Here is a 26,393-nt window from a genome sequence, read left to right as displayed (position 1 = left end):
CAAACAATGCCCGGACATGTCTGGAGACAAACTCCCGTCCGGACATAAACACCGCCCAGACACATTCAGAGACAAACACCGCCTGCACGCGTCCGGAGCCAAGCTATCCGGAGACAAACACCGCTCGGACACATCTGGAGACAAACTCCCTTCTGGACATGTGCAGAGATAAATCCCATCTGGACACGTCTGAAGACAAACTCCGCCCGGACATAACCACCATCCAGACGCGTATAGAAATAATCACCGTCCAGACATAACCACCGTCCGGACATGTCCAGACAAACACAGAGAGACAGAGAGACAGACAGACAGACAGAGAGAGACAGACATACAGACAGACAGAGAGAGACAGAGAGAGATGGAGAGACAGACAGACAGACAGAGAGAGACAGACAGACAGAGACAGAGACAGACATACAGACAGAGAGAGAGAGAGAGAGACAGAGAGAGACGGAGAGACAGACAGACAGAGAGAGACAGACAGATAGAGAGAGATAGAGACAGAGACAGACAGAGAGACAGAGAAAGATGGGGAGAGTGAGAGAGGTGTGGGAGGAAGGTGCTGCACTGTATTGGGAGGGGGTAGAGCAAGGATGGGACAAAGAGAGAGCAGGTTTGGGGTCGGGGAGATAGAAGCGAGAATATGTTATGCTTTATGAAAAACACACACACACACACAGACACACACACACACACACACACACACACACACACACACACACACACACACACACACACACACACACACACACACACACACACACACACACACACACACACACACACACACACACTTTTTAAATTTATTTATATTTTAATTTACGGATGCTTTCCGACGATTCTGTGATTTTGTCCTGGTGTATCTGCTTTGGTGTCCGTTGGCAGACAGAATTACCATACTTCCCCATTGTCTCTGGTCACTCACCTGCATTTTTTTTTTCAAAAAAAAAATTCATTTATTTATATTTTCATTCATGGATGTTTGATGATTGTGTGAATTTTCCGGTGTTCCGGCTTCAACGTCCATCGACACAGAAAATTTCAGCTTTCTACATCACCCAAAAGGTACCGATCTTTAATATCAGTCAGTGAGGATGCTTGCAGTTCATATGCTGACAGAATGTGTAAGCACACCCCAGTACTATTGTATAGAAATTGGGGCCCACAAATCTGTTTTCACGCCAGGCCAATGAAAGGTTCACCTGGTCCTGCCCACATGTATTACCACCCCCAGATCACTCTCCTGTATGATATGCCTCAAAACTGGCCCTTGCATTATGAGTTCTCTATTTTCATTATTTTACCCATCCCCAGCACCTTACACTTCTTTATGCTAAACTGCATCTGCCAATCCTTTACCCAATCTATGAAAGTACCTCGGTGTTCCTGAATCTGATAAACTGCAATAACTCCCCCACCCTACCACTCACGTGCTCGGCTCTACTTACCTTATCTTCAATATTCAAATTTGGAAAACCTACTCTTAACCCCATTGTATAAATCATTAATGTGGCACATTCGTACAAGTCCTGGTCCGAGTACTGATCGCAGAGGTACCCCAGATGACTTGCAACCTCCCAACCAGACATGCTCCCATTCACAACCACTCTTTGTTTCCTCTCACTCGGTCAACATTCAATGCAATTAGCTACTCTACTGGGCACTCCATAAGCCCTCACGTAAGCTAACAGCCTTTGATGTGGTACCTTATCAAATACGTTCTGAAAGTCTCGATAAACTACATTACATCCACTGCACTTCTCTCATTCACCAAATCAGGAACTGCTTCGCAGAATTCCAATTCGTAGAACTTCTTGGAGAATCCTGGAGTCTGTGGAGCAAATGTAACAAGCAAGCACTCATAAAAGGCAATGTCACAATTTTTACAATGGTTGACCGGACATTGTGACCATCCTGTACACTGGTCCCACACTGCAGGAGCGGAAAGAAAATGCTTTTCAGTTCTTGGAATTTGAATCCCAACCAAATGAGAGATTCTGTATTAAAGAGATCGTTTGGAGCCACGATGACCTTTTACTTCCTTGCGTGACAAGCGTTTCCTCGCCTTCCGTGAGCAGATCTTCACGTTACCTCGTTAAAGTATTTTTGTGAAGGTTTTGTGTCAATAGAGTTGCGTAAGCAACGGCTCCATTTTGTATTACATGGTATCATGACACCGGACACACCTTGAACTAGCACACCAAACAAACAAGCACCCGAGTTTCCACCCAGACATCGATCATGTGGCCATTGTGGGTGATGCTTTCATTAGCCCTTTCATTTAAATAGTTCCACACTTATTTACTCATCACCTATTCTGTTTATTGCCTTATGATGTAGTGACGCACATCCTGACGTCCGTATTCCGTAGTCTTGGACTTGATGTTGTACAATGTACTCCGGCGAAATTCCTGCTTTGGACTTCTACGGGAAGGTAATGACAAATTAACACCACACTTCAAAGTTATCCTTTTAGTCCCAATTCGTGAATTCCTTCGGGGCCATACACAAAATACCTACTGAATCACGTGACGCTTTTCATGGGCGCAGCCATCTTGGATTTCGCTTCACAACGTCGGGGCATTAGCGTGGTTGGCAGGTTGTTGTTTTTTTAGGCTGTTGGCCAAAACTCTTTGAAAGAGGCCAAAATTAGAGAAGTTCTCAAATTTATGGGAATCCTGCTTACCAGATTGTGTCAGCGAGGGTGCCTCGTCAGTGGAGTAGGCCAGCACGCCAATCATGTGCCTTGCGGTTGCGGCGGGGACGGTTTGCGGAAAAGTTGTCAAAGCACGTCCTTCCGAATCAAATACTTTTGAAATCTGTCGTTTCAAATATCCGGCGGCGTGCTTATTTCGCGAGCCAAGGCCATCTCTGGAATCACGCACCAAGGTTGCGATACGTGATCCATCAACCGTGCTGGGATGGCAGCAGTGCTCGTGGACATGACACCGGTGCATGAGGAATTTACGCGTGGAGGTGGAAATGGGGGGGGCTTGGGACTCATGGCTCTGATTGGCTATGGTCACTGAGAGTCGCAAACTGGCCAGAAATGACCAAAAGGAATTTGGCCTTTAAACAAGAAATAAAAAAGGCCAACTTGAACTGAAAAATGCCAAAAAAATGATTTGGCCAACACCTTTTTTTGCTCTTTGGCCAAACGACGGTTAAAAAGGGCCAAATCGGCGACTTTTGCCAGGAAAATGGTAAAGTGGCAACCATGGGGGGTGGGGGGTGGGGTGTCAATTTACAACGACCTTACTTTCGGTGGAATTCATCCAAAATGGCAGAGTTGCTATTTAAATAATTCGAAACTTCGACAGAGCATCTCAGAAAAGGAGAAATCAGAAAGTTCAATGAGAAGTTTGTAAAATTTGGAGGGAGGAGGGAGCTGAAGGGCAAACACGGGATCTCATTAACTGAGCTGTCGGATTCCACCAATTAGAGACAAACGAACTTGAATAATGGGAGTTGATTGAAATTTTAAAAAGTCACCATTGCTCTCATTCAGTCACGTGTTTTTATATTGTGGGGGGGGGGGTGGTGGTCCAAGCAAAGTGTCGCAGACTCCACCGAGCGTTGCGGCGGGGGGGGGGTCAAAAACTGCCAGAAGGTCACGTGATGTAATTTGTGTACAGCCCCCCCTTTGGGGAAGGAAACTCCCGCTGTGGTGTTTCACCATGACGACTCGACACGCTGTACTCCAGAGGGACAAAGTGTGGATGTACCATTTTAGGGTGGTGTTCTGGGGGCACATCAGCTCTACCCTGGAGAGTGCGCGCGGTTCGTCAAGCGACCTGAGTGTCGCTCGTTCCTGAGGGACGTGGAGCGAGTGGGGACTGGCGAGTGTTTTCAAGAGCTGTGGACGGTTAAAGGATCGGTGTAAGTGCTCAAATTGGCGGGGGGGGGGGTGAGAGGGTCGTATTCCTGGTTTATATGTCAGAAGTAAGGCTTATGTTGGAGTTGAATAGTTTACTTAAAAATATATTCATCAGCCTAATAGTACACTGGAATTACCACCTCTTCGTCTTCTTCTACCTTGTCATCTGTCTCCTCGCTCTCTTCCTCCCCCCCCCCCCCATTCAATAATGGTGCAGTCTCGCTTTCCCAGAACCCTTTGCGAGAATATGGCGGCTTGATGTGTTCCGGTTCATACAGCGATCTGTGTAACTCAGTTGTTACCTCAAAGACCTCAGCGAGTCCACCTACTCTCGACGTTAATTACATTCTCGGCGATAATAATTGATATTTTAAGATTATTTTCACTGTGCTGGCTGTGTCGGACGCAACACTCGGTAAGATAGCGTACCCCCACTGCTTCAAGTTTAACCTTAAACCTCATTTACTGAAATCTTGCCGTTGTCCTTGGTAACCAGACTCTGTGGCGTTTAATGGCTTCAAGCATTCGGTTCGAAAATCGTTCGAATCCCAACCGAGTCATACTAAACAATTTTAATTTAAAAAGCAGAAAAGTTCTGTCGGACCCACTTTTATTATTATTATTATTATTGTTATTATTGTTGTTAATATCGATCGTATTGATTTAATATGTGGTTTGTTACAATGTTATATTTATTTTGTAAGCAGAACGCCACGCGGCGGAACGACCGATCCAGCTGTTCGATACACCTTCACGTGCTGAGCGTTTTTAAAAACGTGGGAATTGTTCCCAATCGACGCAGGAGATCTTGACCATCATTTTTTTAGTGTGTCACAATCCACAGCAGAACGCCGCACACACGCAAACACACCTCGTCAATTTATAGTAGAAGAGAGAGGAGAGCTCACGGACGAACAACCATAGGTTGGCAATCATAGCGCGGGCTTTGATTCCGTCTCGAGTCGACATTAACGGCCCCATGATGTGAAACAATCATGTTTACTCTAATGATCTGTACGTCACACGAGATGATTAAATAGTTCCCGTGTAAACAATTAGTTAAACACTCATCTTCCATCTGTAAGCCATCCCATGGGTGATGACCTCATCCTTATATATGTGAGCCATCCTTGGGTGGTCATGATGACCTCATCCTTCCATCTGTAAGCCATCCTTGGGTGGTCATGATGACCTCATCCTTATATCTGTAAGCCATCCCTTGGGTGGTCATGATGACCTCATCCTTGCATCTGTAAGCCACCCCTTGAGTGGTCATGATGACCTCATCCTTACATCTGTAAGCCACCACTTGAGTGGTCATGATGACCTCATCCTTACATCTGTAAGCCATCCTTGGGTGGGTATGATGACTTCATCCTTACATATGTAAGCCATCATTGGGTGCTCATGACCTCATCCTTATATCTGTAAGCCATCCTTGAGTGGTCATGACCTCATCCTTACATCTGTAAGCTATCATTGGGTGTTTCATTTTAAACATTTTTTTTCTCTCCACACTGAAGTTTTCAGAAGAGATATTGTCGTTTAGAGTTCTGATTTGATGAGTGATTTCAGGCTCATTGGGGGGTGGAGAGAGAGAGAGAGAGAGAGAGAGAGAGAGAGAGGCAGAGAGAGAGGCAGAGAGAGAGGCAGAGAGAGAGGCAGAGAGAGAGAGAGGCAGAGAGAGAGGCAGAGAGAGAGAGAGGCAGAGAGAGAGAGAGGCAGAGAGAGAGAGGCAGAGAGAGAGGCAGAGAGAGAGAGAGAGAGGCAGAGAGAGAGAGATAGAGAGAGAGGCAGAGAGAAAGAGAGGCAGAGAGAAAGAGAGGCAGAGAGAAAGAGAGGCAGAGAGAGAGAGGCAGAGAAAGAAAGAGAGGCAGAGAGAGAGGCAGAGAGAGAGAGAGGCAGAGAGAGAGAGAGGCAGAGAGAGAGAGAGGCAGAGAGAGAGAGAGAGGCAGAGAGAGAGAGAGAGGCAGAGAGAGAGAGGCAGAGAGAGAGAGAGGCAGAGAGAGAGAGGCAGAGAGAGAGAGGCAGAGAGAGAGAGAGAGAGAGAGAGAGAGGCAGAGAGAGAGGGAGGCAGAGAGAGGGAGAGAGAGAGAGAGAGAGAGGCAGAGAGAGAGAGAGAGAGAGAGAGAGAGAGAGGCAGAGAGAGAGAGGCAGAGAGAGAGAGGCAGAGAGAGATAGGCAGAGAGAGAGAGGCAGAGAGAGAGAGGCAGAGAGAGAGAGAGAGAGAGAGAGGCAGAGAGAGAGAGAGAGAGAGAGAGAGAGAGAGAGAGAGAGAGAGAGAGAGAGAGGCAGAGAGAGAGAGGCAGAGAGAGAGAGGCAGAGAGAGGCAGAGAGAGAGAGAGAGAGGCAGAGAGAGAGAGGCAGAGAGAGAGAGGCAGAGAGAGAGAGAGAGAGGCAGAGAGAGAGAGAGAGAGAGAGAGGCACAGAGAGAGAGGCACAGAGAGAGAGGCACAGAGAGAGAGGCACAGAGAGAGAGGCACAGAGAGAGGCACAGAGAGAGGCACAGAGAGAGAGGCAGAGAGAGAGAGAGAGAGAGAGATATATATATATATATATATATATATATATATATATATATATATATATATATATATATATATATATATCATGGGGAGAGTTGAGGCTCATGGGAGAGCCGGTACATATATCGTGTGCTGTGATGAGGAGAAAATGTTGTACCTTTCAATGGATGATGAAAAAAGGGTTCACTCTGATGTATCATATGGGATTTGAACTTGGAATTGGCTGTGTGCTTCGATGGGAGCCATCAATCGGGTCAACCCAGGGTATTTTAATAATAATTTTAATTGAACATCTTTTATTGTCTCCTAAAAGCATTTTCAATCCACAGATCCAACAAAGTGGAGGACACAGCGAGCGTTTTTCACTGAAGAAAGCCATCAACCGTCCACCCTGCCACGTGACAGCCGTGAGGTTTCGGGACTTTCGGCTTCAGCATGAGGAACATTCTGGAATGTTTCCATTAGTGTTGCATTGTCAGATGCTCCTGGCATGAAGTGACTTGAAAGACCAGGAGCACAAAACGTACGGTGGAAGGACCTCGTCTTCGGTGCCATCTTCCTCGGAACACGTTTGGTGCTGACAAGACGGTAACAAATTTTTAATCTTCATTTTTGTGTCATGGATGAGCTTGTTCATGATTTGGTGTCAGCCCTTGAGGAGACTTCTGAGCAGAACAAAGCGGAAGAGGGCGAGGAGTGCGACGCAACACCCGGAAGTCCGCGTTTCCATTGGCGGCATGGCCGAAAACGACGTGGTCGCAAGCGCCGTTCAGAGACGGTCCACGGAGCGATGGTGACGAGAACTGGCCGTACCGGTGGCTTGAGTGAGGGATCGGAGTCCAGTCTGGAAGAGGGAACGTGCCATGGTGTGCTGGGAAGGGTGGCGACTGGTGGATGCGCAGGTACGTAGTAAAGCTGAATGGACACGTCATTATATCATCAGGCAAGAAAAAAGGAGGTTTTAAAAATATAACAACATTTGTTGTTGTTGTTGTTGTTGTTGCTCACTGCTGATTTATAGGATTTGATTCCACATGGATAGCTTTTGTTTTATTCACACCTTCCCGTACCATTCGGCATTCTCTAATTCAGGTCCCATCGCTGCTTTGGTCGCTGGTGTTGAAGCCACTTCAGTGACTCCATCGGCTCCGGCCTGTGGACTCAGTGACTCAGATGATGCGCTGAGCATGCGGCGACACTGTGTGATCCCCATCTCTCCATCGTCACCCCTAGCAGCACATCCGGCTCGTACCTCTCTGCCTGCTCGACACTCCTGGCATGAATCCGACTCGTTCCCTGAAAGCGCCTGTGGACGACCGGCCCGGCGGCGCCGGAAGGTGAAGCGAATGGCAGTGGATCCACCGCTTGAAGGTTCGTCGGAGCATGGACTCTTTGTGGAAATGCCCTCAGCTGTGGGTGGAAACCATACTGACACTGTTCTTGGATCCGCACCATCCCTTGAGAAACGTCGGCAAATAAAGAGTCGGGGCTGCGCTGAGATGGTGGAGGTGCAAGGCCAGGCGGAGTCCACTGGGAGTAAGAAAAGCAACAAGGGAAAAAGGGAGCAGATGGATTGTGAAGACGAAGAAGAAGGCCAAAGGCAAACAGATGAGCACATGATTGACAGGTATGAATGGTGCTTTCAATTTTTGGAAATGTTTTGGTTCTTGGCAGAGTTGATGCCACGCTAAAACTCCAATTTTTCTTCACGATTGATGATTCAGTCTGACCATCGTTGCAAGGTGATGAGGCGTTTTAGAGTTTGCCAGCCTCCAGCAGCTTTCTCCGTCATGTCAAGTTGATGCAATACGTCTGAGTACTTAAATATTCGTCTGAGTACTGAAATTGTTGTTTTTGTCTCTCCACAGTTATGACTTTTTTTTGTGGGTTGGTTTGTTGCTGTTCAAATGGTGTTTGTCTTGTGGGATGTTTACCAAACTGTCCAGGTTTCATTTCAGTGATTCCAGCAGCTTGGGAAGCAGCGATGGAGGGTTGTTTACGAATGATGAAGGCAGACAAGGTGAGAATGCCTCACTCAGTGCCCATATTTTTGTTTCTCTTGGCTTTCATTTTTACCTGCACCACGGAAGGCGGATTGACGCTATGTTTTCACCCCTCTCTGTCTGTCTGTGTACAGGACATCTCAAAAAGTTGTGGACAGGTTGGGTGTAGGACAAGGACGATCTGATTAGATTTTGGTGAAGATCCGGATCCGAATCCGGATCCAACGACTAGAATTTTTGAAAGTGATTTTTCACCGTTGAGAGATCGGGCCAAAAACTATATGTAGCACGATATCTCAAAAAGTTGTGGACGGATTCGGAGAAAATTTGGCTGGACATGTTGGGTGTATGACGAGGAACAATTATTTCAATTTTGGTGAAGATCTGAATCCGAATCTGGATTCGAAAATGCTTTAAGTGATTCTTAACCATCGAGAGATGGGGCTAAACTGATATACAGTATATCATGATATCTCAAAAAGTTCCAGACGGATTCACATGAAACTCGGTGGACAGGTTGGGTGTGTGACAAAGACGAATTGGATCTATTTTGGTGAAGATACGAATCCGTACACGAGAATTATTTAATTTTTAAAGTCATTCTTCACCATTGAGAGATGGGGCCAAAATCGATATGTACGTAGCATGATATTTCAAAAAGTTATTGGTTTTGATATGTTCCACTGGATCAGGCATTGCGTGGCGGAGGTATGTGCAATACCGAGTGCCCTTCTAGTTTCTTTGTCTGTCTGTCTGTCTGTCTGTCTGTCTGCAGGATATCGCAAAAAGTTGTGCACGGATCCGGATGAAATTTGGTGGGCACGTTGGGTGTGTGACATGGACGCAGTGATTAGATTTTGGTGAAGATCCGATTACTAGAAATTTTTAAGTGATTCTTCACCATTGAGAGATGGAGCCAAAAACGATATATAGCACGATATTTCAAAAAGTTGCACACGGATTCGGACGAAAGTTGGTGGACACGTTGGGTGTGTGACGAGGAACAATTGATTCTATTTTCCTGAAGATCTGAATCCACACTCGGATACGAGAATTATATAATTTTTACAGTGATTCTTCATCATCGAGAGATAGGGTCAAAAACGATAGGTATTGGGCCCAATATGTTCTCGTGGATCAGGGCATTGCGTGCTGGAGGTATACGCTCCACCACGTGCCCTTCTAGTATTTTAATTAATTTACTCTGAAATTTTTTTTGGGGGGAAATTCCCACTCAAATTTTTTTTTTCTTCACGAACACATTCCCCCTTTTATACATTTCTAGGAATGCATCTATGATATAAATATGGAAGTGCCTGTGTAGCATGATATTTCAAAAAGCTGTGAGTGAGCTCTGACAAAACTTGGTGGACATGTTGGTGAGGTGACGAGGACAAATTGGTTTGATTTTGGTTCAGGTCCGCATCCAGATCCGGCCGATCAGTGGGATACAAAGCGCAAACTGTTCGGCCTGGCGGACGTATGCGTTTTACTGAGTCTCATTCTAGTTGTTGGCTGTTTTATACACATCCGAACAATGCTGCATCGCTCATTTGTTTATCCTTCGTGGTTATCACCCTCGCCAAAGAAGAGGGGATTGCATTTGGGTCCGTTCGTTTGTCTGTTTGTTTGTGTTGGAAAAACAGAAAAAAACTTTGGACCTCTTTATCTTTGAAATCACACCAAGGAAAAAAATAGAAACTTGACACACGGCAAGTACTCCTCGTGGGGAATAAGTGTGATTTTTATTATTATTATTATTAGTATTAGTATTTTTTTACATCATAGGTGCCTTCATTATAACATCATAAATGCATATGTAGAGCGCTACATCTGATCAGTATGAAAAATTTTGAGGGTCATCTCAGGATGAAATGGTCCACAGAAAAAAAAAAAAAGTGATGCCATCATCAGTCACGTGATTTGCAGTGTGACCACTCCTCATTTTCATAAATGCCAAGGTGAGCGAATGAAAAAAAGCCAAGAATTCACAAGGTTTCGGAAAAGCGATGATAATAGAAAACCTATACGCCAAGAAAACCTATAGAAAACCAAGACGCCAAGGTGAACAACGAATAGCCAAGATCTTGTGAAAAAAGCCAAGGAGTGGTCACACTGGTGATTCGGAAGCCATATCGTTAACAAAAAAAAACCTTCGAAAATCTTCTTCTCTGAAATTGCTGAACAGATCAAGGCGAAACTTTGCACGTATGACCGCCTATTCATGAGGAACAAAAGGTTCACACATATGATGTCATAGGTCACATGGTTTGGCAGACATATTGGATTTACCCTAAAACCTATAAAAAAAATCTTCTTCTCCAGAACAACTGGACAGATTGAGGGGAAACGTCACACGAATGTTCCCCAAGCCTTGGGGATCCAGGATATTCATGAATAATTGACAAGTCACATGGTCTGGTAGCCATATTGGATTTAGTGAGAATCTTAAAAAAAAATCTTTCTCTTGAACCGCTTTTTCAATCGATGTGAAACTTCACAATTATGATTTAGTAGTGATGGGGAATATATGTTTTAATTTTCAACCTGATCGGATGTATGGTGTGGCAGCCAGGATTATTTAATTTTTTGATTTTTTAAATGTTTTTTATTTTAATTTTATTGTTTTTGGAATAAGGCTCACTTGGCTGTGCCTGGATGGGTTTGAGGCGAGATGAGTAGCAGCTGAAATGCGAATGCTATCCAGGTTCCTCCTTATGACTTAATCTTTGGTTTTTTTCCTTGTTTGGGTTCCTTCTGATTACTCCAATGCAGGACTGTGCCGATTTGGTCTTCCATTTGATTTGAATTTAATTTATTTTAATCCCATTCTCAATTCAATTAAATAATAATGAAAAACGTCATGGGTCAGCGTCAGGTGTCCGATCAAAGCAGGGTTTGCATCAAAGCGGGACGTCTTGGTACCCGGTCATCACTGCCAGCAGTTATAAATTGGCAGTTCTAATGATCTCATTAATTACGGAACACACCATTACACAAAGACCACACAAAAAAAGTCGTGGCAAGGGTCTGTAATCTCTGATTGCTCTTTTTCTTGTTCCTCTTGTTTCACACCACCTATATTAGAAGGATTTTTGTACCATTACCAAAATTATAAGGAGTCTTTCTTTGAAATAGTGAAGGAAACCGATAAATAGTTTGGGGGACTATTTATCGGATCGATGATAGGATCAAGTTTTGTTGTTTTGCCAATTTTTTTTCAAAATTTGTCTTTGCAAATGCTTCATCTCGAAATGTATCGTACTATATTCCAAAGTACAGTTGTAGCCCTCGTGGTGAATTTGCTGAGCTGGCATTCCAGTAGTTGCGCATTCCAAAGCAGCTGAAAGCAGTAGTTATTTATTTCGATTTTTAGGCTCTAAGAGACTGAGCTGGAGATTCGGGAGAAATTCCGTGTCGCTATCGGATTGCTTTGTAAACAAAACCAATTTGGCTGATTGATGATCTTCAGCGAGGGGATGGTCTTCCTGGTCCATCTTGTCTGCCAGCAACGTTTTGTGCATGACTACTAATACTCAGGATGGACATCAAAATGCCACCAACGAAAAATCAGCACCACCCAAAAAATCCCCTTCCTTAAAAGAACCACCAAAAGTTTTGGCAGTTGCTACATTTCTGCTATTTTTTGCCTCAAACTTGGTTGATGTAGATTTATGTAATGAAGAAAAAAAAATTCTTCAGATGACAGACACCAGGCTGATAACAGCAAGGACTGTTTTGGAGTGGTGTTATATCAATGCCTCTTCAAAAGATTTGATATTTCAGAATTAACCAAACAAAGCCGATGGGTCTATCGGAGCAGTCCAGAGCTGAACCTTTTGCCAACTCTTCTCGAAGAAACTGAAATTTTGGAAGAAACTTCAAGAGAAAGATGCACTTCAACAAACAGATATTTTGGACGGAGTTTGCTCTGTCGTTGCAATGCTAGGTGCCGCAATTTTGGCTGAATCTCGCTGTTTTGTGCGGAAAATTTGATTGGTCGAGACGGCGAAATATTTTGCCCAAATACTGCCAAATGGAAGGTTTTTGGAAGTGCGAACAAGGCGGTTTGTGTGCTGCAGTGTTAAAAATATAATTCAATTGAAATCAAATAAAAGTTTTAAAGGCAAGAGAAAAAACAAAAACATTTATTCGGCAGTGTACCGCCACTGATGCACCCTTTTTTAAACCACCTTTTTCAACATGTTAAATGAGTTATTCGTGCCTGTTGTTTGTGTCCTTTATGATGTCTCTAAAAACAGTAAGATTCCTGTTAGGAATGATATTCAATTTTGTTTGACTACCGGACGGACGAAAGCAATTGCTTTACCCGTGCTGTGTGCATGCACATTTGGGACGAGATTCCGTACACTTCGCCAAATTCAGAGCCAAAGTATTGCGAAACTGCAGGTTCGTGTTTTGATTTGTGTTCAGAATATATATTTCAATTGAAAATATTTAGTTCCTCGATCCTAGAAATGGACAGACAGACAGACAGACAGACAGGGTGAACCAATTACTTAACCCCGCTTTGTGCTACCTGCATGGGCTAATAATTTGCATGTGTGCACAGGAATTTCATCTGCTACCAACAGTGGCAATACTGTCTCACACGCTTGTCGATTGTTGTTGGGATTGCTGCTTCTGTTTCCAACAGCTGATGACGAGCAGAGTGACTGGTTTGGTGACACCGAGTTGGAGTCCGCGTGTGGTCTGCCCGGTGTGGCACGCTGGTGGGAGCGAGAGCAGGCTGAGGAAAGGGACCCCGTATTTGAAAGCATCCTCATGGGAAGCTTTCCCTTGATGTCTCGCTCCAGCCAGAGGGGTGGGTGTAACTGTGATAGTATCATTGTTCTGTTGCTGAAATATACAAGATGATGTAAAAATTGTTGAGGGTTTTTATTTGGCATTCTAAAAGAGTAACTTTTTCTTGGGACTGGCTGCCTCATTGCCAGGATTTCAGGCGCGTTTGGCTCGATGGCAGACCACTGGACCACGAGGAGTGCGCAAAGCACGTCGACGCCCTCCGGGGAAGGTCTGTTTGATGGTTGTTATTTGGGGATTCCATCCCTACATGTTTTCTTTTTAATGTTTTTTTTTTTCCTTGACTTGTTTAACTCTATTTTTCTCCATCTGGATGCCAATGACGTCAGTATCCTTGAAATTATTTTGAGGGGCATTTACATGGGGAACCCCCCTGAACCCCAGCCCCCTCAATGATATGTCTCATACATATCCTGTCCAATATTCCCATCCATTCTGTCTCCACTCAGACATTCTGCTCCTCTGTTTTTCTTCACTTTTGGAATCATCTATTTATTCTTTTTATGCCAGCATTACAGAATTTTTCTTTACCCTCTCTCCTTTTCTTCTATTCTATCCCCATACTCCTATGTGCTCCCAATCTTCCTTCCCTTCTCTCCCAATCTCCGCTCACCTCCTTTCCTTCTCCTACCATCCTACATTCTCTTATTTTCCTCAACTTGCTCCTTATCTATGCATACCCGACTAGAATGGGTTCTTGGTAGAGCGCATACCTCCACCATGCTGAACAATTTAGGTTTTGCATCCACTGATCGGCATGATCTGGATCCCGACCTTAATCGAAATCGAACCGGCTTGTTCTTGTCAACTATCCAATTTATCCGTGTCCACCAAGTTTCGTCCGAATCCGTCCACAACTTTTTGAGATATCCAGATATCCTGCAAACAAACAGACAGCCAGGTGTGAAAACATAACCTCCTTCCACCTTTGGTAGTGGAGGTAATGATGGAGGAAACTATTTTGCTCAAATATGAAACATTTATCTCAAATATATTACCTACAGGGGCTGAATTTGACACTTTAAGGAACCTACAAGGAACCTATAAGAAGACCGGACTACCTCATACCCGCAGTTTAGACAGGAATTTGTAATTTGTTCAGGGTGCCGACGTTAACTGGGCTATGCTTTTGTAAAGTGCAATATTTAATGTCCACCAACTAATGCTGGCAGACGGGACCCCAAGTTTTAGGTCCATTTGAGGGATGGCACACACATTGGTGCCTCACCCGACGTACCGAACACCGGGATGACAGTTTATAACTGGGTCGGGATTGAAACCCAGGCTAGACACCTCGGAAGTGAGTGTGCGTCCTTCTCGGCCTTCCTACCAGCCCTGATGGCGATGATGAAGAATACTATTATAAACATCTTTTGGACATCACCGTTTCATCAAAATACCGCTCACTGTCCTTGTAATCATAATGATAGATAGTACACCCCGAATAATATTTCTATCTTATGGTTGTCACAATATCTTAAAAAATTTTCATGTGTTAATAATGTTCTCTGCTAATATTTCCCACCAGCTTATTATTTGAATCTAAAGCTATCCAAAAGTCAAAGATTAGTGAATATTTGACATCTTTGACATTTCCAAATGATTTGTTTATTATTTTGTGGGCTTCCAAATAAAGCGATATTATTTACGGTTCTTGTTGAGTCGTAAAGTTCACTCCAGTTCTGTCGACTTCATGCTCCTGACTTCAGTGAATGGGAAAAAAATTATTATTAACAGCAAGATTAATCTTTAGTCCTGATTTCATTTCTATCATGTGAGATTTAATTTGCTCATCAATCCATCAATAAATTTCTTATATCGCTGTTCAAGATTTAATTGTAAATTGAAGATTTATTATAAATTGTACATTTTCTCATTGTTGAAGTATCTTCGTTTCTCATGAATAACTTGAACCTGTATCCGACTGGTTGTTATTTTTCACTGTTTCCCATAATTTTAAGTTGAATCGAAAATTCTTATATTCTCTTTTCGTTGATATTCATTGTTTTTTGGGGGTTGTTTTTTTTTTTTTTTTTAACACGGTTGTCTATGAAAGGGGCTGTCGGGTCAATGTGCTTATTTTATGTTTGAGATTGGTTGGGGAGGGGGGAGGTGGGATGGAGTTGTCAAGTGTCAAGCAGTATTAGAGAGGGAGGTTTGGTGTTTTTTTTTTTTGTATACATTGTCAAGACTTGTTTGAGAGCTAACACACAACGCACAGCAAGGGGGGGGGGCATGGGACAAGAGTGGCAGGAGAGGGAAGGACAAAACAGTGGGGAACAGAGACATTAGATCTGTGGAAGGGTGAGAGGGATGGGGTGGGGTACACGGTGTAAACAAGATGGACACCACAGGGACTTTCAGGAAGGAAAGCAGGGAATTTGAAGGAGGTGGGTTTGGGGTGGATTAACGGGGGTAGAAAAGATCATGGTTTTGGATGGGGGAAAATAAGAGATGGTGGTGAACGGCTGCTTTGAAGGCTTGGAGGAAAGAATGGGATTGAAGAGAGTGTGGGAGGTTGTTCCAGAGGTGGGAAAAAAGAGGAGCGAAAGAGTGAAGGTGAGCAGTGATTCGTGATTTTTGTAGTTTTACCAGAAGGGGGTTGCTGGTAGACCTTGAGCACCCTGCGGACATATGGGGGGTGGGGGACATATCACAGACAGAGCAAGAGGGGGGGGGCGAGACCAGAGAGGAGACGGTAGAAGACAGAAAGACCACCGACCTGCCTGCGGTGAGAGAGTGAGAGGCCCAACGACTCAGCCTCACCGCGGGAGTTCTTTGTAGGATTCATTATATTTATACACCAAAAAGGTTTTCCTGTTGCGCTGTTGATATTATATCGAGAGATGATTTAAACTCAAAAATCAAAATTTCTTGCAAAAATTATGACTGCTGTTTTTAGTCGTAATTTGGGATAGAGGGAGGGGAGGGGGTTCCCACGGTGCGAGAGATTTATATGAGAGTGCAAAGGAGCTATTCTCACTGAATCAGTCTTAAACAGAAAGTTGTAGTTTCGTTTGGTTGAATGCACACAACCAGCAGTTTACCTGTGCTGATTTTCACTTACTCCTTTTTCACAGAGGAAACATCTGCTGTGTAATTATCCACGTGCGTTTTGAAAAAAAAAACGGGGTGATATTATAGTCTCTGTCTCTGTCTCTGTCTGTCTGTCCGTCATGCTATCTCCTCAACAGTTGGGCAGAAATTCACCAGACTTGGTAGTAATGATCACCATATAGCAAGAAGGTGTAAGAGCAGTGCCATTTTTAGCCATGCCCCCTGGGGTGGGTTCAAAAGATCAAAAATCTAAAAATGATACTCCATCTCTTCTGGATCTGATTTTGACAAATTTCCCTGAAAATATCTGCTCTTCTTCCTCCGCTCCAATCGGTTCTTCTGACCACGTCCTTGTCAAAGTGGACATCTCTCTGGCTGTTATTAGAGAACCACCTCAGCGTCGTCGAGTCGGGCATTTCACTCGGGCTGACTGGCAGGGTCTTCAAGCAGCCATCAAACTTCTAGACTGGTCTCCCATCTCTACTTTCTCCAACATCAACTCATCCTGGGAATTCTTTCAAAGAAACTTGATCTCTTTCATGCACAGATTTATCCCCTCTCGTCTTCAGTTGTCCTACCCTTCCTCCCGCCCATAGTTCACTGAAGCTTGTGGCGAGGCAGTTGTCCTGAAACAACCTGCCTTTGCCACATGGAAACCAAATCCAACTGAGGGTGATCTCAGTTCCTTCCATAAATCTTGGAACAAGTGTGAATCTACCCTCACGAGAGCCAGAAAATAATGTCTTTCAAATCTCAAGTCTGAACTCTCAAACCTCTCTCCCTCCTCCAAATCCTGGTGGCATCTAATCAAATCTGTTTCTGGTGCATGTTCCCACTCCATCTCCTCCCTTACTACAAATGGCCACACACCTGACACTGCACATGAAAAGGCTGAATGCCTAAACTCCGTGCTTGCTTCCAAATCTTGTGTCCCAAATCCATCGCTTTCTGTACCCACCTTACCCAGTCGCACCCAACTGTCCCTGGACTCTGCATCCTTATCTCCTGACAAGGTGGAGAGCTTGCTTTCAAACCTCAACTCAGATTCTGCAACCGGTCCAGACGGCATCAGCCCACGTGTCATAAAAGCCTGCTCTTCTGCTCTTGCTCACCCTCTCTCTGTTCTATTCACCCTCTCATTTGCTCAAGGTCATCTGCCATCTGCTTGGAAATCAGCAAACATCACTGCCCTGTATAAAAAGGTGCAAAAACAGATCCCTGTAACTACAGACCAATCAGCCTTCTCCCAATCATCATCAAGGTTATGGAATCCATCATTGCTTCCAACATTAAATCCTTCCTCTTCTCCAATTTCTTGATTTCCGATCATCAATTTAGTTTCAGAGCAGGTAACACTACCCTGGATATGTTGCTTCTGCTCTCCCAACAATGGATGGAGGTCTTCAATGCCAGACATAAAGTCAGAGCCATATCCCTAGACATATCGCGTCGTTTTGACACGTTCTGGCACCTTGCCCTGCTCACCAAATTATCTTCCTATGGTATTCAAGGCCATCTCCACTCATGGCTCGCACACTTCCTCTCCTGTCGCAGCCAGCGTGTGGCCCTTCATGGAGTTCTCTCATCCCCTCTTCCTGTCCAGGCTGGAGTTCCTCAAGGCAGCGTTCTGGGCCCTGTTCTTTTTCTGGTTTTTCATAAATGATCTCTCCGACTCTCTGGAAAATCCTCCAGATGTCTTTGCTGACGACTCCACCCTCTGCTGTTCCATCTGTCATCCCTCAGACCGGCAAGCAGCAGCTTCTTCACTCGCTGCAGGTCTGGGTAAAATCACAAACTGGTCCAACACGTGGAACATGTCTTTCAATCCTGACAAACCTCACACTCTCACTATGTCTCTCTGAAAGGATCGTTTGGAACCCCCCTCATCTACTTTCTCAACAATTCTCTTGAAGAAGTCCTTTCATTCAAGCTTCTGGGTCTCACCATCTTCCATGATCTTTCCTGGGAAAGCCACATTTCCAACCTTGCCTCCAAAGCCAGCCACCGACTGGGAATCCTCTGTCGTGCAAAGTCCTTCCTCAGCCCACCTGAGCTCTTGACCACATACAAAGCTTTTGTCAGCAGCCTGATGGAGTACTGCTCTCCCCTCTTGGCCTCTGGGCCTCTGGGCTGGTGCTCCTGCCTCTCACCTTTCTCGGCTTCACGCTGTGGAAACCAAGGCATTTAGGATCATTGGCATCTCCCGTGGTGAGGTTGAGTCTTTGGGACTCTCACCCTCTCTCACCGCAGGCAGGTCGGTGGTCTTTCTGTCTTCTACCGTCTCCTCTCCGGTCTCGCCTCCCCCTCTATGTTTGCGATATATTTCCACAGGGTGCTCAAGGTCCACCAGCAACCCCCTTCTGGTAAAACTACCAAAATCACGAATCACTGCTCACCTTCACTCTTTCGTTCCTCTTTTTTTCTCGCCTTTGGAATAAATTCCCACACTATCTTCAATTCCATTCTTCCATCCAGGCCTTCAAAACAGCTGTTCACCACCACCTCTAGTCTTTCCCCATCCAAAACCACGATCTTTTCTACCCCCGTTAATCCACCCAAAACCCACCTCCTTCAAAATCCCTGCCCTCCTCCCCGAAAGTTCCCTGTCATGTAAGGTCCTGAAAGTCCCTATGGTGTCCATCTTGTATACCCCGTGTTCCCCACCCCATCCCTCTCCCTTCCACAGATCTCCTAATGTGTCTGTTCCCAACTGTCTTGTCCTTCCCTCTCCCGTCCCTCTTGTCTCCTGCTCCCCTTGTGCGTTGTGTGTTCGCTCTCATACGAGCCTCGACAATGTACACCAAAAAAAAAAGAGAAATTGGAATTACCGGCACATTTTATAACATTTTAAAATGAAACTTTGTGTATGCAATCGACATTGGGGGGACACATGACATATGTAACAATTTTGGGATTTTACTCCAAGTTCACACCTCAGTGGTGGGAACTTACGATCAACAAGGGTCAAAAGGGAAAAAACAATCAACTCAAAATTTGATATTGGGTCATTCCTGGTGGAACTTTTTGCCATCTTACAACTTGGCTTTCGGTACGAAGCATGTAGATTTGCGTTTGCACACCATTGACTTCAGTCTCGTTTAACTTTTTCTTTGTTTGTTTTTTTTTGATACCATGTCGAGGCTCATGTAAGAGCTAATACACAGGCCATCAAACAAGGCAGGAGACAACAGGGGTAGGAGAGGGAAGCACAAAAGAGTGGGGAACAGAGACATGGGGAGATCTGTGGAAGGGAGGGAGATGGGGCGGAATACACGGGGTAAACAAGATGGCCACTACAGGGACTTTAAGGAAGGAAAACGGGGAATTTGAAGGAGGTGGGTTTGGGGTGGATTAACGGGGAAGAAAAGATCAAGGTTTTGGATGGGGGAGATGTGAGATGGTGGTGAACAGCTGTTTTGAAGACTTGGCGGGAGGAGTGGGATTGAAGAGAGTGTGTGAGTTTGTTCCAGAGGTGGGAATAAAAAGGAATGAAAAAGTGAATGTGAGCAGTGAATGATTCTTGATTTTGGCAGTTTCACCAGAAAGGGGTTTTTGGTAGACCTTGAGCTCCCTGTGGAAATATAGGAGGGACAGATCACAGACAGAGCAGGGGGGCGGGGGGGGCAAGGCCAGCGAGGAGATGGTAGAAGACAGAAAGATTACCGACCTGCCTCCAGTGAAAGAGTGAGAGATACAAAGATTCAGCTTCATCGCGGGAGATACCAATGATCCTAAAAGCCTTGGTTTCCACAGCAGGAAGTCGAGCCGGGTGTGAGGCAGGAGCACCACTCCAGAGAGGAGAGCAGTACTCCATCAGACTGCGGAAGAAAGCTTTGTAAGTGGTTTGAATCTCAGGTGTGCCAAGGAAGGACTTTTGAAACTAGAAGGGCACTCGGAAGAGCGCTTTCCTCTGCCATGCGATGCCTGATTCAGTAGAACGTATCAGGCCCAATAAAAATTTTAAATATCACGCTACATATAATTTTTGTCTTCATCTCTCAATGGTGAAGAATCACTTTATAAATAAAAAAATTCTCGTATCCAGATCCGGATTTGGATCTTCACCAAAATCTAATCAATTCATCCTTGTCACACACCCAACTTATCTGCCAAATTTCATCTGAATCAGTCCACAACTTTTTGAGATATTCTGCACACAAACAGACAGGGGTGAAAACATCACTTCCATCCACTTTCGGTGGGCAGAGGTAATAACTTTCAAGCTGGTTTATCAATAAATTTTATTGTTTGATGGAATTTCTGTCATATATGGTGTGACTGAATGGAATTTCCTTGTTGCTGGGTAACAAACTTGGATAGTTGCCAATTGTTTTTGTAAAATGCTTTGAGATTTTAACATTTAATGAAAAGGTATTTTACATACGAGTACGTGGCCGTACGTGCAAGAAAAGAAAAAAAAAACTTTCAAACCGCGTGCCAGAAACAACAACCACACAGGCCGTTTCTTCGCTCTCGCGTGCCCGTACGAGCGTGGCCATATGTGCGTGGCCGTACGTGCGTGGCCGTATGTGCAAACCCCCCCAAAAAACAAACAAACAAACACACAGGCCATTCCTTCGTTCTCGCGTGCCCGTACGTTTATGGCTGTACGTGCATGGCCGTACGTGCAAACCCCCCCAAAAAACAAACAAACAAACTTTCAAACAACCACACAGGCCGTTCCTTCACTCTCGTAAACAATTACTGGATTGGAGCATTGTGTTTATCTATAAATTTCATTCCTCTTTTTTCCCGCCTTTGGAATAAACTTCCTCACTCTATTCTTTCCCATTCTTCCCTCCAGGCTTTCAAAACAGCTGTTCACCACCACCTCTTATCTTCCCCCATCCAAATCCTCGATCTTTTCTACCCCCGATAATCCACCCAAGCCCACTTCCTTCAATTCTCCTGCTTTCCTTCCTGAAAGTCCCTGTAATGTCCATCTTCTCTTCGCCATGTTCCCCGTCCCATCCCCATCCCTCTCCCTTCCACAGTTCACCTAATGTGTCTGTTCCCCACTGTTTTGTCCCTTCCACTCCCGCCCCTCTTGTCTCATGCCTCCTTGCTGTGAGTTGTGTGTTAGCTCTCATACGAGCCTCGACCAAGGTATACAAAAAAAAAAAAAAAAAAAAAATGCGCATAAGAAATCGAGAAATTATTAGAATTCAGTAAGTCATAACAATCCGGAACTCTGTACGTTGTAACCCGTAATGGGGAACGCGGCTGAGGATCTCTTCCCCAACGGCCACGCCTACGCAGCAACGTGTCCTGTTATTGGTAACTAAATGGCGCCCTTTTCCCATCGGCCACGCCTACGCAGCAACATGTCTTGTCATTGGTTGGTATATAAATGGCCATAACTTGAGAAGCACTTGTCCGATTAATATCAAACCTTGAATAGGCACATCCTCAGGTCCCCAGCAATATACCTGGAAAGTTTCAATTAGATCGGACCAGAGGTTGTCGAGAAACAGCGGTCACTCACACACACACACACACACATTGCTGGAAATATATATATATATATATATATATATATATATATATATATATATATATATATATATATATATATATATATATGTATATATATATATATATATATATATATATATATATATATATATATATATATACAGTAACTAGTAAATACCACCCATCGCTTTGCTGATGGGAATACTGGGGGGGTGGGTGATGGGGGAGAGAGTTGGGTTGGGGGAGAGAGTGTGGGGTGGGGGGAGAGAGAGTGAGGTTGTGGGGAGGGGTGGGGGAAAGAAAGAGAGTGGGGTGGGGCGGGGAGAGAGAGTGGGGTGGGGTGGGGGTGGAAAGAGAGAGTGTGGTGGGGTGGAGAGTGAGGGGAAGTGTAGGGGGAGAGAGAGGAGGAGGAGGTGTATGGGGAGAGAGGGGGAGAGAGCGAGAAGGTGTAGGGAGGGAGAGAGAGAGGAAATGTAGGGGGGAGATAGAGAGGAGGTGTTGGGGGAGAGGAGAGGAGAGGATAGGGGGAAGGCAAGGCAAGGCAGACGTGCGGTGGAGCGCTAATTTCGATTCATACCGTCTCATCAAAATGCTTCTGCATAGAATAACAGTGAAGATGGAAACAAAATAATACCTGAAATCCATTTTCTATCGGTCATTCTATAAATAACGCCCGGAGACAAACACTGAGCGAGGGGGGGGAGCATGAGAGAGGTGTGGGAGTAGGGTGCTGCACTGTATTGGGAGGGGGTCGATCAAGGATGAGACAGAGACAGAGTTATCAGAGAGAATACGTTATGCTGTGTAAAAAACACACACACACACACACACACACACACACACACACACACACACACACACACACACACACACACACACACACGCACACGCACGTGCTAGGCCGATATCAGCATTTTTTCGGGAATCAGCAGATTGGAGTCAGTGTGATTACTGAGTATAGTACATACTGTATACAACCCAAAAACCTTGAGTAGCTTTCACTGAAAAACAGTATTGCATTTATAAATAGATGTTTCAGGGAGATGTTCGCAAATATTAATCTTTATAAACAGCTGTGATGGGTGGAAAAAAATTTGGCTCAGTAATTTAGAAAATACGTTAATACAGTAAACGGCTCGGGAATCGGGTGTTATCAAATATATTTTGCTTTGAAACTCACAAAGAGAAACATTGAACCTTTGTAAAGCAAACCCAATGACCAAATGCTTTAGAAACAGTCAAGAGAACAAAGGAAACCCTAATAAAACCTCCATAAGATATGGGATGAAACTTTGCCCCCACAACACCCGTAAGAGGCATGGCATGCCCACACACCCGTGGCGACAGTGTGACGAATCTGGCAGCCATGAGCACTCAACATTCAGGTCCCCGTAGCTCAGTTATTTCGTTAAGTAAATGTGGATAGATAGCTCCCTTTCCCCTATGTCTAATGGAAATTAAGTGTACGTGCGCTGTGAGTTATTTTGTAGTTAGTTTCTTATATTCCCCAACAACAACACCAACAACAACGGCATCCTCCCTGGCTTCCTTCCACCATCGGCCTTTCTGACGCGAATACATGCCGAGCACCTATGGGTGGAGTTCCATTGGCAACCGACGCATTGGCTCCGCTCCAGGGTCGAGCAAGACGTGTTGCCTTCAACCAATGGGCAAAGTGTGAGGGACGTATGCGTTCCAGCCAATGCGGAGGGACATCGCCCGAAGAAGGAGGAATGCCTCTCTGGGGGGACGGGCCGCGAGGATGTTCGGCACGCCCCCCGGACGAATCACGAACGGCGAGCGGATCGCCTGAGACGAACCGGCCAATCCACAGGCGAGTTGCGTTGGGGCAGGTTTCCCCCCACCCCGTGCGGGGGTGGGGGGGGGGTTAAGAGAAGCGCGGGTGTGCACGAAGAGGTCCTTTTTTTTACCCTTGAGCCTGGCCCGCGGAGGATCGCCTGCCTGCGAGTCTGTCCCGCCGAGAATCGCTTGCCTATCCTGTCTGCTGGCGCTTGCTGTCTCGTCGCTTGCTGGAGGAGTGTGCTGGAGCCCGACGCTACCCTCCGTACCCGGTGCTTGCAGGACATCGAGTTGCGGGTTCGAGTCCCGCTGAGCCAGATCGTCAAGGGCCGCATGAGGCGGGAAGGTCCAAGCTTGCTTCTTACCTCCAGCTCACCTTCCCTCCGAGCTAGGGGTATCAATAAAGACCCGACGGGGTCCATTTCTTTTTGGGAGTGTGTGTCTGGTGTGGGCCAGTCCTTTAAGTAGCACCTGTATAAGTGCTTGTGTATAAATTTCCATTTATTTTATATTGGGATAACTCTGCCCTGACGTGCTCCCCTTGTCCCCCGATTATTGTAAATAAATTCCCCTCTTGTTGAATGTCCCAGCTCGTTCCCTGTCATTTCTTTTATTGACTTACCACGGTGCGTGTTGCGAAATAGCGAGGCAGTAAATTGTTCATTTGGACCGACAGGCCTCGGTAACCATCCGCTCGGGTTACACACGGTTCGAGCACGGTAACGGCTCGTCCCGCTCGATGTCTGTTGAGGGTGTGGATTCCCCGGTAGCTTTGCCACGTGGGTACTTAGGCATGTTGAAGTTTGGCAATTAACCCTACCCCATGCGGTCGAATTATTGGCGATTCATGGTCCTGTAAGGGACCTGTGCCTTTCGGACTTATCCGAGGGTCACGACCTAAATTCGGGTGTGTTCGGTGGAGCCGACTCTACTGCTCCCTCTCGCGGTCGTGCTCGCCACCGAGACCCGGCCCCACAACAACAGATCCAAATCCTCCCACATGTACCACGTCCATATGCGCTGTATACTTACCTCTACCTTGAAGTAACTTTCGACTATACATCCCAATCAGGAAAATAACTGTACCTCTATTGACTGTAGGGCACTCAGTAAGTGGCTTAAGCACTCAAGCACGCACTCCAACGTAACACCTGGCTTGGCAAGCGATGATTACCAATTGCTGTCAATAAATCCATGCACCTGGAAATGCCAAAGCAATGTCCAAATTGGACAAATTAACACTTTTTCAGTGGCGGAACTGCTGCCGAGTTCAAATCTGGAGCTTAAATTTTATAATTTGGTCTAGTTTAAGAGATTATCGAGGTTACCACATGGGCGAAAATGAAAGAGATACGGACGCTGGCGTCTCCAGGTGTTTATAAGCATTGCAATGTACCCAGTGATTCGTAGCTATGATGAATAGGCATTCGATAATATGAGTGACGAATGTGGGGGGAAAAAAAGAGACTATTGTTAAGTAATGTTTGTGGCCTGTTCCAAATCTAGGCATGGTTGAGCAGATAAAAAAAAACATGATAGCTTCAGACCACAGTGAGGTAACCCAGGAAACACCTTAAGACACCATACAGAGCAAGGTGATTGAGGATCACCTGATAAAGGATAATAATTAAATAAGGCCATTAATTATCTTCAAATGGGGTGTTTTAATTAACCCAAACACCCAATTTTCACTCATGCACTTCTTTGGAGTTCCCTTGGTATGCGTGCAAAGTTTCAGGCTGTGAGGTTTTATGGTTTTGGAGTTATGGAGGACACACACACACACACACACACACACACACACACACACACACACACACACACACACACACACACACACACACACACACTTATTCGTATAGATATATAGAGACAAACTATATATATATATATATATATATATATATATATATATATATATATATATATTTATTTTTTTTTTCAGTATTTGATCCACAGATTATTATGGTTCTGTCGGTTCTCCTTCCCTCTCGACCATGAAAGTGACTTTCAGTCCATCTTGAATACGAGCGAATCCAACCCGTTACTTCGCTGATGGGAATATGAAGGAGTGGGGTGGGGGGTGTAAGAAGGAGGGTACGGTGAGAGGAGGGGAGGAAGGGGGAGCGAGGAGGGGTATGGGAAGGGAAGGCAGTATAAAGAGAAGGAAAAGAAGTGTGAGGGGAGGGGAGAGGAAGGCAGAGTGAGGGGAGGGTCCGTCCGGACGCACCCGTCATCTGGACACGTCCGGAGATAACCTCCAACCGGACAGAACAACCATCCAGATACGCTCAGAGAGAGAGAGAGAGAGAGAGAGAGAGAGAGAGAGAGAGAGAGAGAGAGAGAGAGAGAGAGAGAGAGAGAGAGAGAGAGAGAGAGAGAGAGAGAGAGAGAGAGAGAGAGAGAGAGAGAGAGAGAGAGAGAGAGAGAGAGAGAGAGAGAGAGAGAGAGAGAGAGAGAGAGAGAGAGAGAGAGAGAGAGAGAGAGAGAGAGAGAGAGAGAGGTGTGGGGGGATGTTGTACTCTATTCGGATGGGGCAAAGAGAGAGAGGGGTGGTGGTAGTGGGGGTAGGGTAGTTGGAGAATATGTTTTGCTTTATTAACAACACACACACACACATACACACACACACACACACACACACACACACACACACACACACACACACACACACACACACACACACACACACACACAATCGTTGTGTGACAGGTGGAAACAATTTGGCTCTGTAATTGCGAAAACGTGTTAATACGGCGAACGGCTCAGAAATCTGGCGTTATCAAATGTATTTTGCTTTGAAACTCTCAAAGAGAAACCATTTAACCT

At 45.2% G+C, this 26,393-nt stretch overlaps 1 protein-coding gene across 4 annotated transcripts in view; it reads left to right on the top strand.

The window, feature by feature from the left end:
* Window positions 1–3,647: 3,647 nt before the first annotated feature.
* GPATCH2 (G-patch domain containing 2) overlaps window positions 3,648–26,393 on the top strand; it is a 34,899-nt gene continuing 12,153 nt past the window's right edge. For 2 of the 4 annotated variants that reach the window (XM_085870144.1, XM_085870142.1), the window contains exons 1-6: window positions 4,103–4,295; window positions 6,735–7,307; window positions 7,498–8,032; window positions 8,352–8,425; window positions 13,066–13,233; window positions 13,364–13,443. In XM_085870144.1, the coding sequence (XP_085726270.1) occupies window positions 7,025–7,307; window positions 7,498–8,032; window positions 8,352–8,425; window positions 13,066–13,233; window positions 13,364–13,443 (1,140 nt within the window). In that variant the 5' untranslated portion in view covers window positions 4,103–4,295; window positions 6,735–7,024. Of the gene's footprint in view, window positions 3,883–4,102; window positions 4,296–6,734; window positions 7,308–7,497; window positions 8,033–8,351; window positions 8,426–13,065; window positions 13,234–13,363; window positions 13,444–26,393 lie in introns of those variants that run through there. The other 2 variants (XM_085870143.1, XM_085870145.1) reach the window with 2 other exon arrangements.

Source organism: Eptatretus burgeri, chromosome 2 (genome assembly GCF_056783735.1).
Source record: "Eptatretus burgeri isolate ZD-2024b chromosome 2, Ebu_testis_v1, whole genome shotgun sequence".
Taxonomy (NCBI): domain Eukaryota; kingdom Metazoa; phylum Chordata; class Myxini; order Myxiniformes; family Myxinidae; genus Eptatretus; species Eptatretus burgeri.
This window is presented reverse-complemented; position numbering and strand designations above follow the sequence as displayed.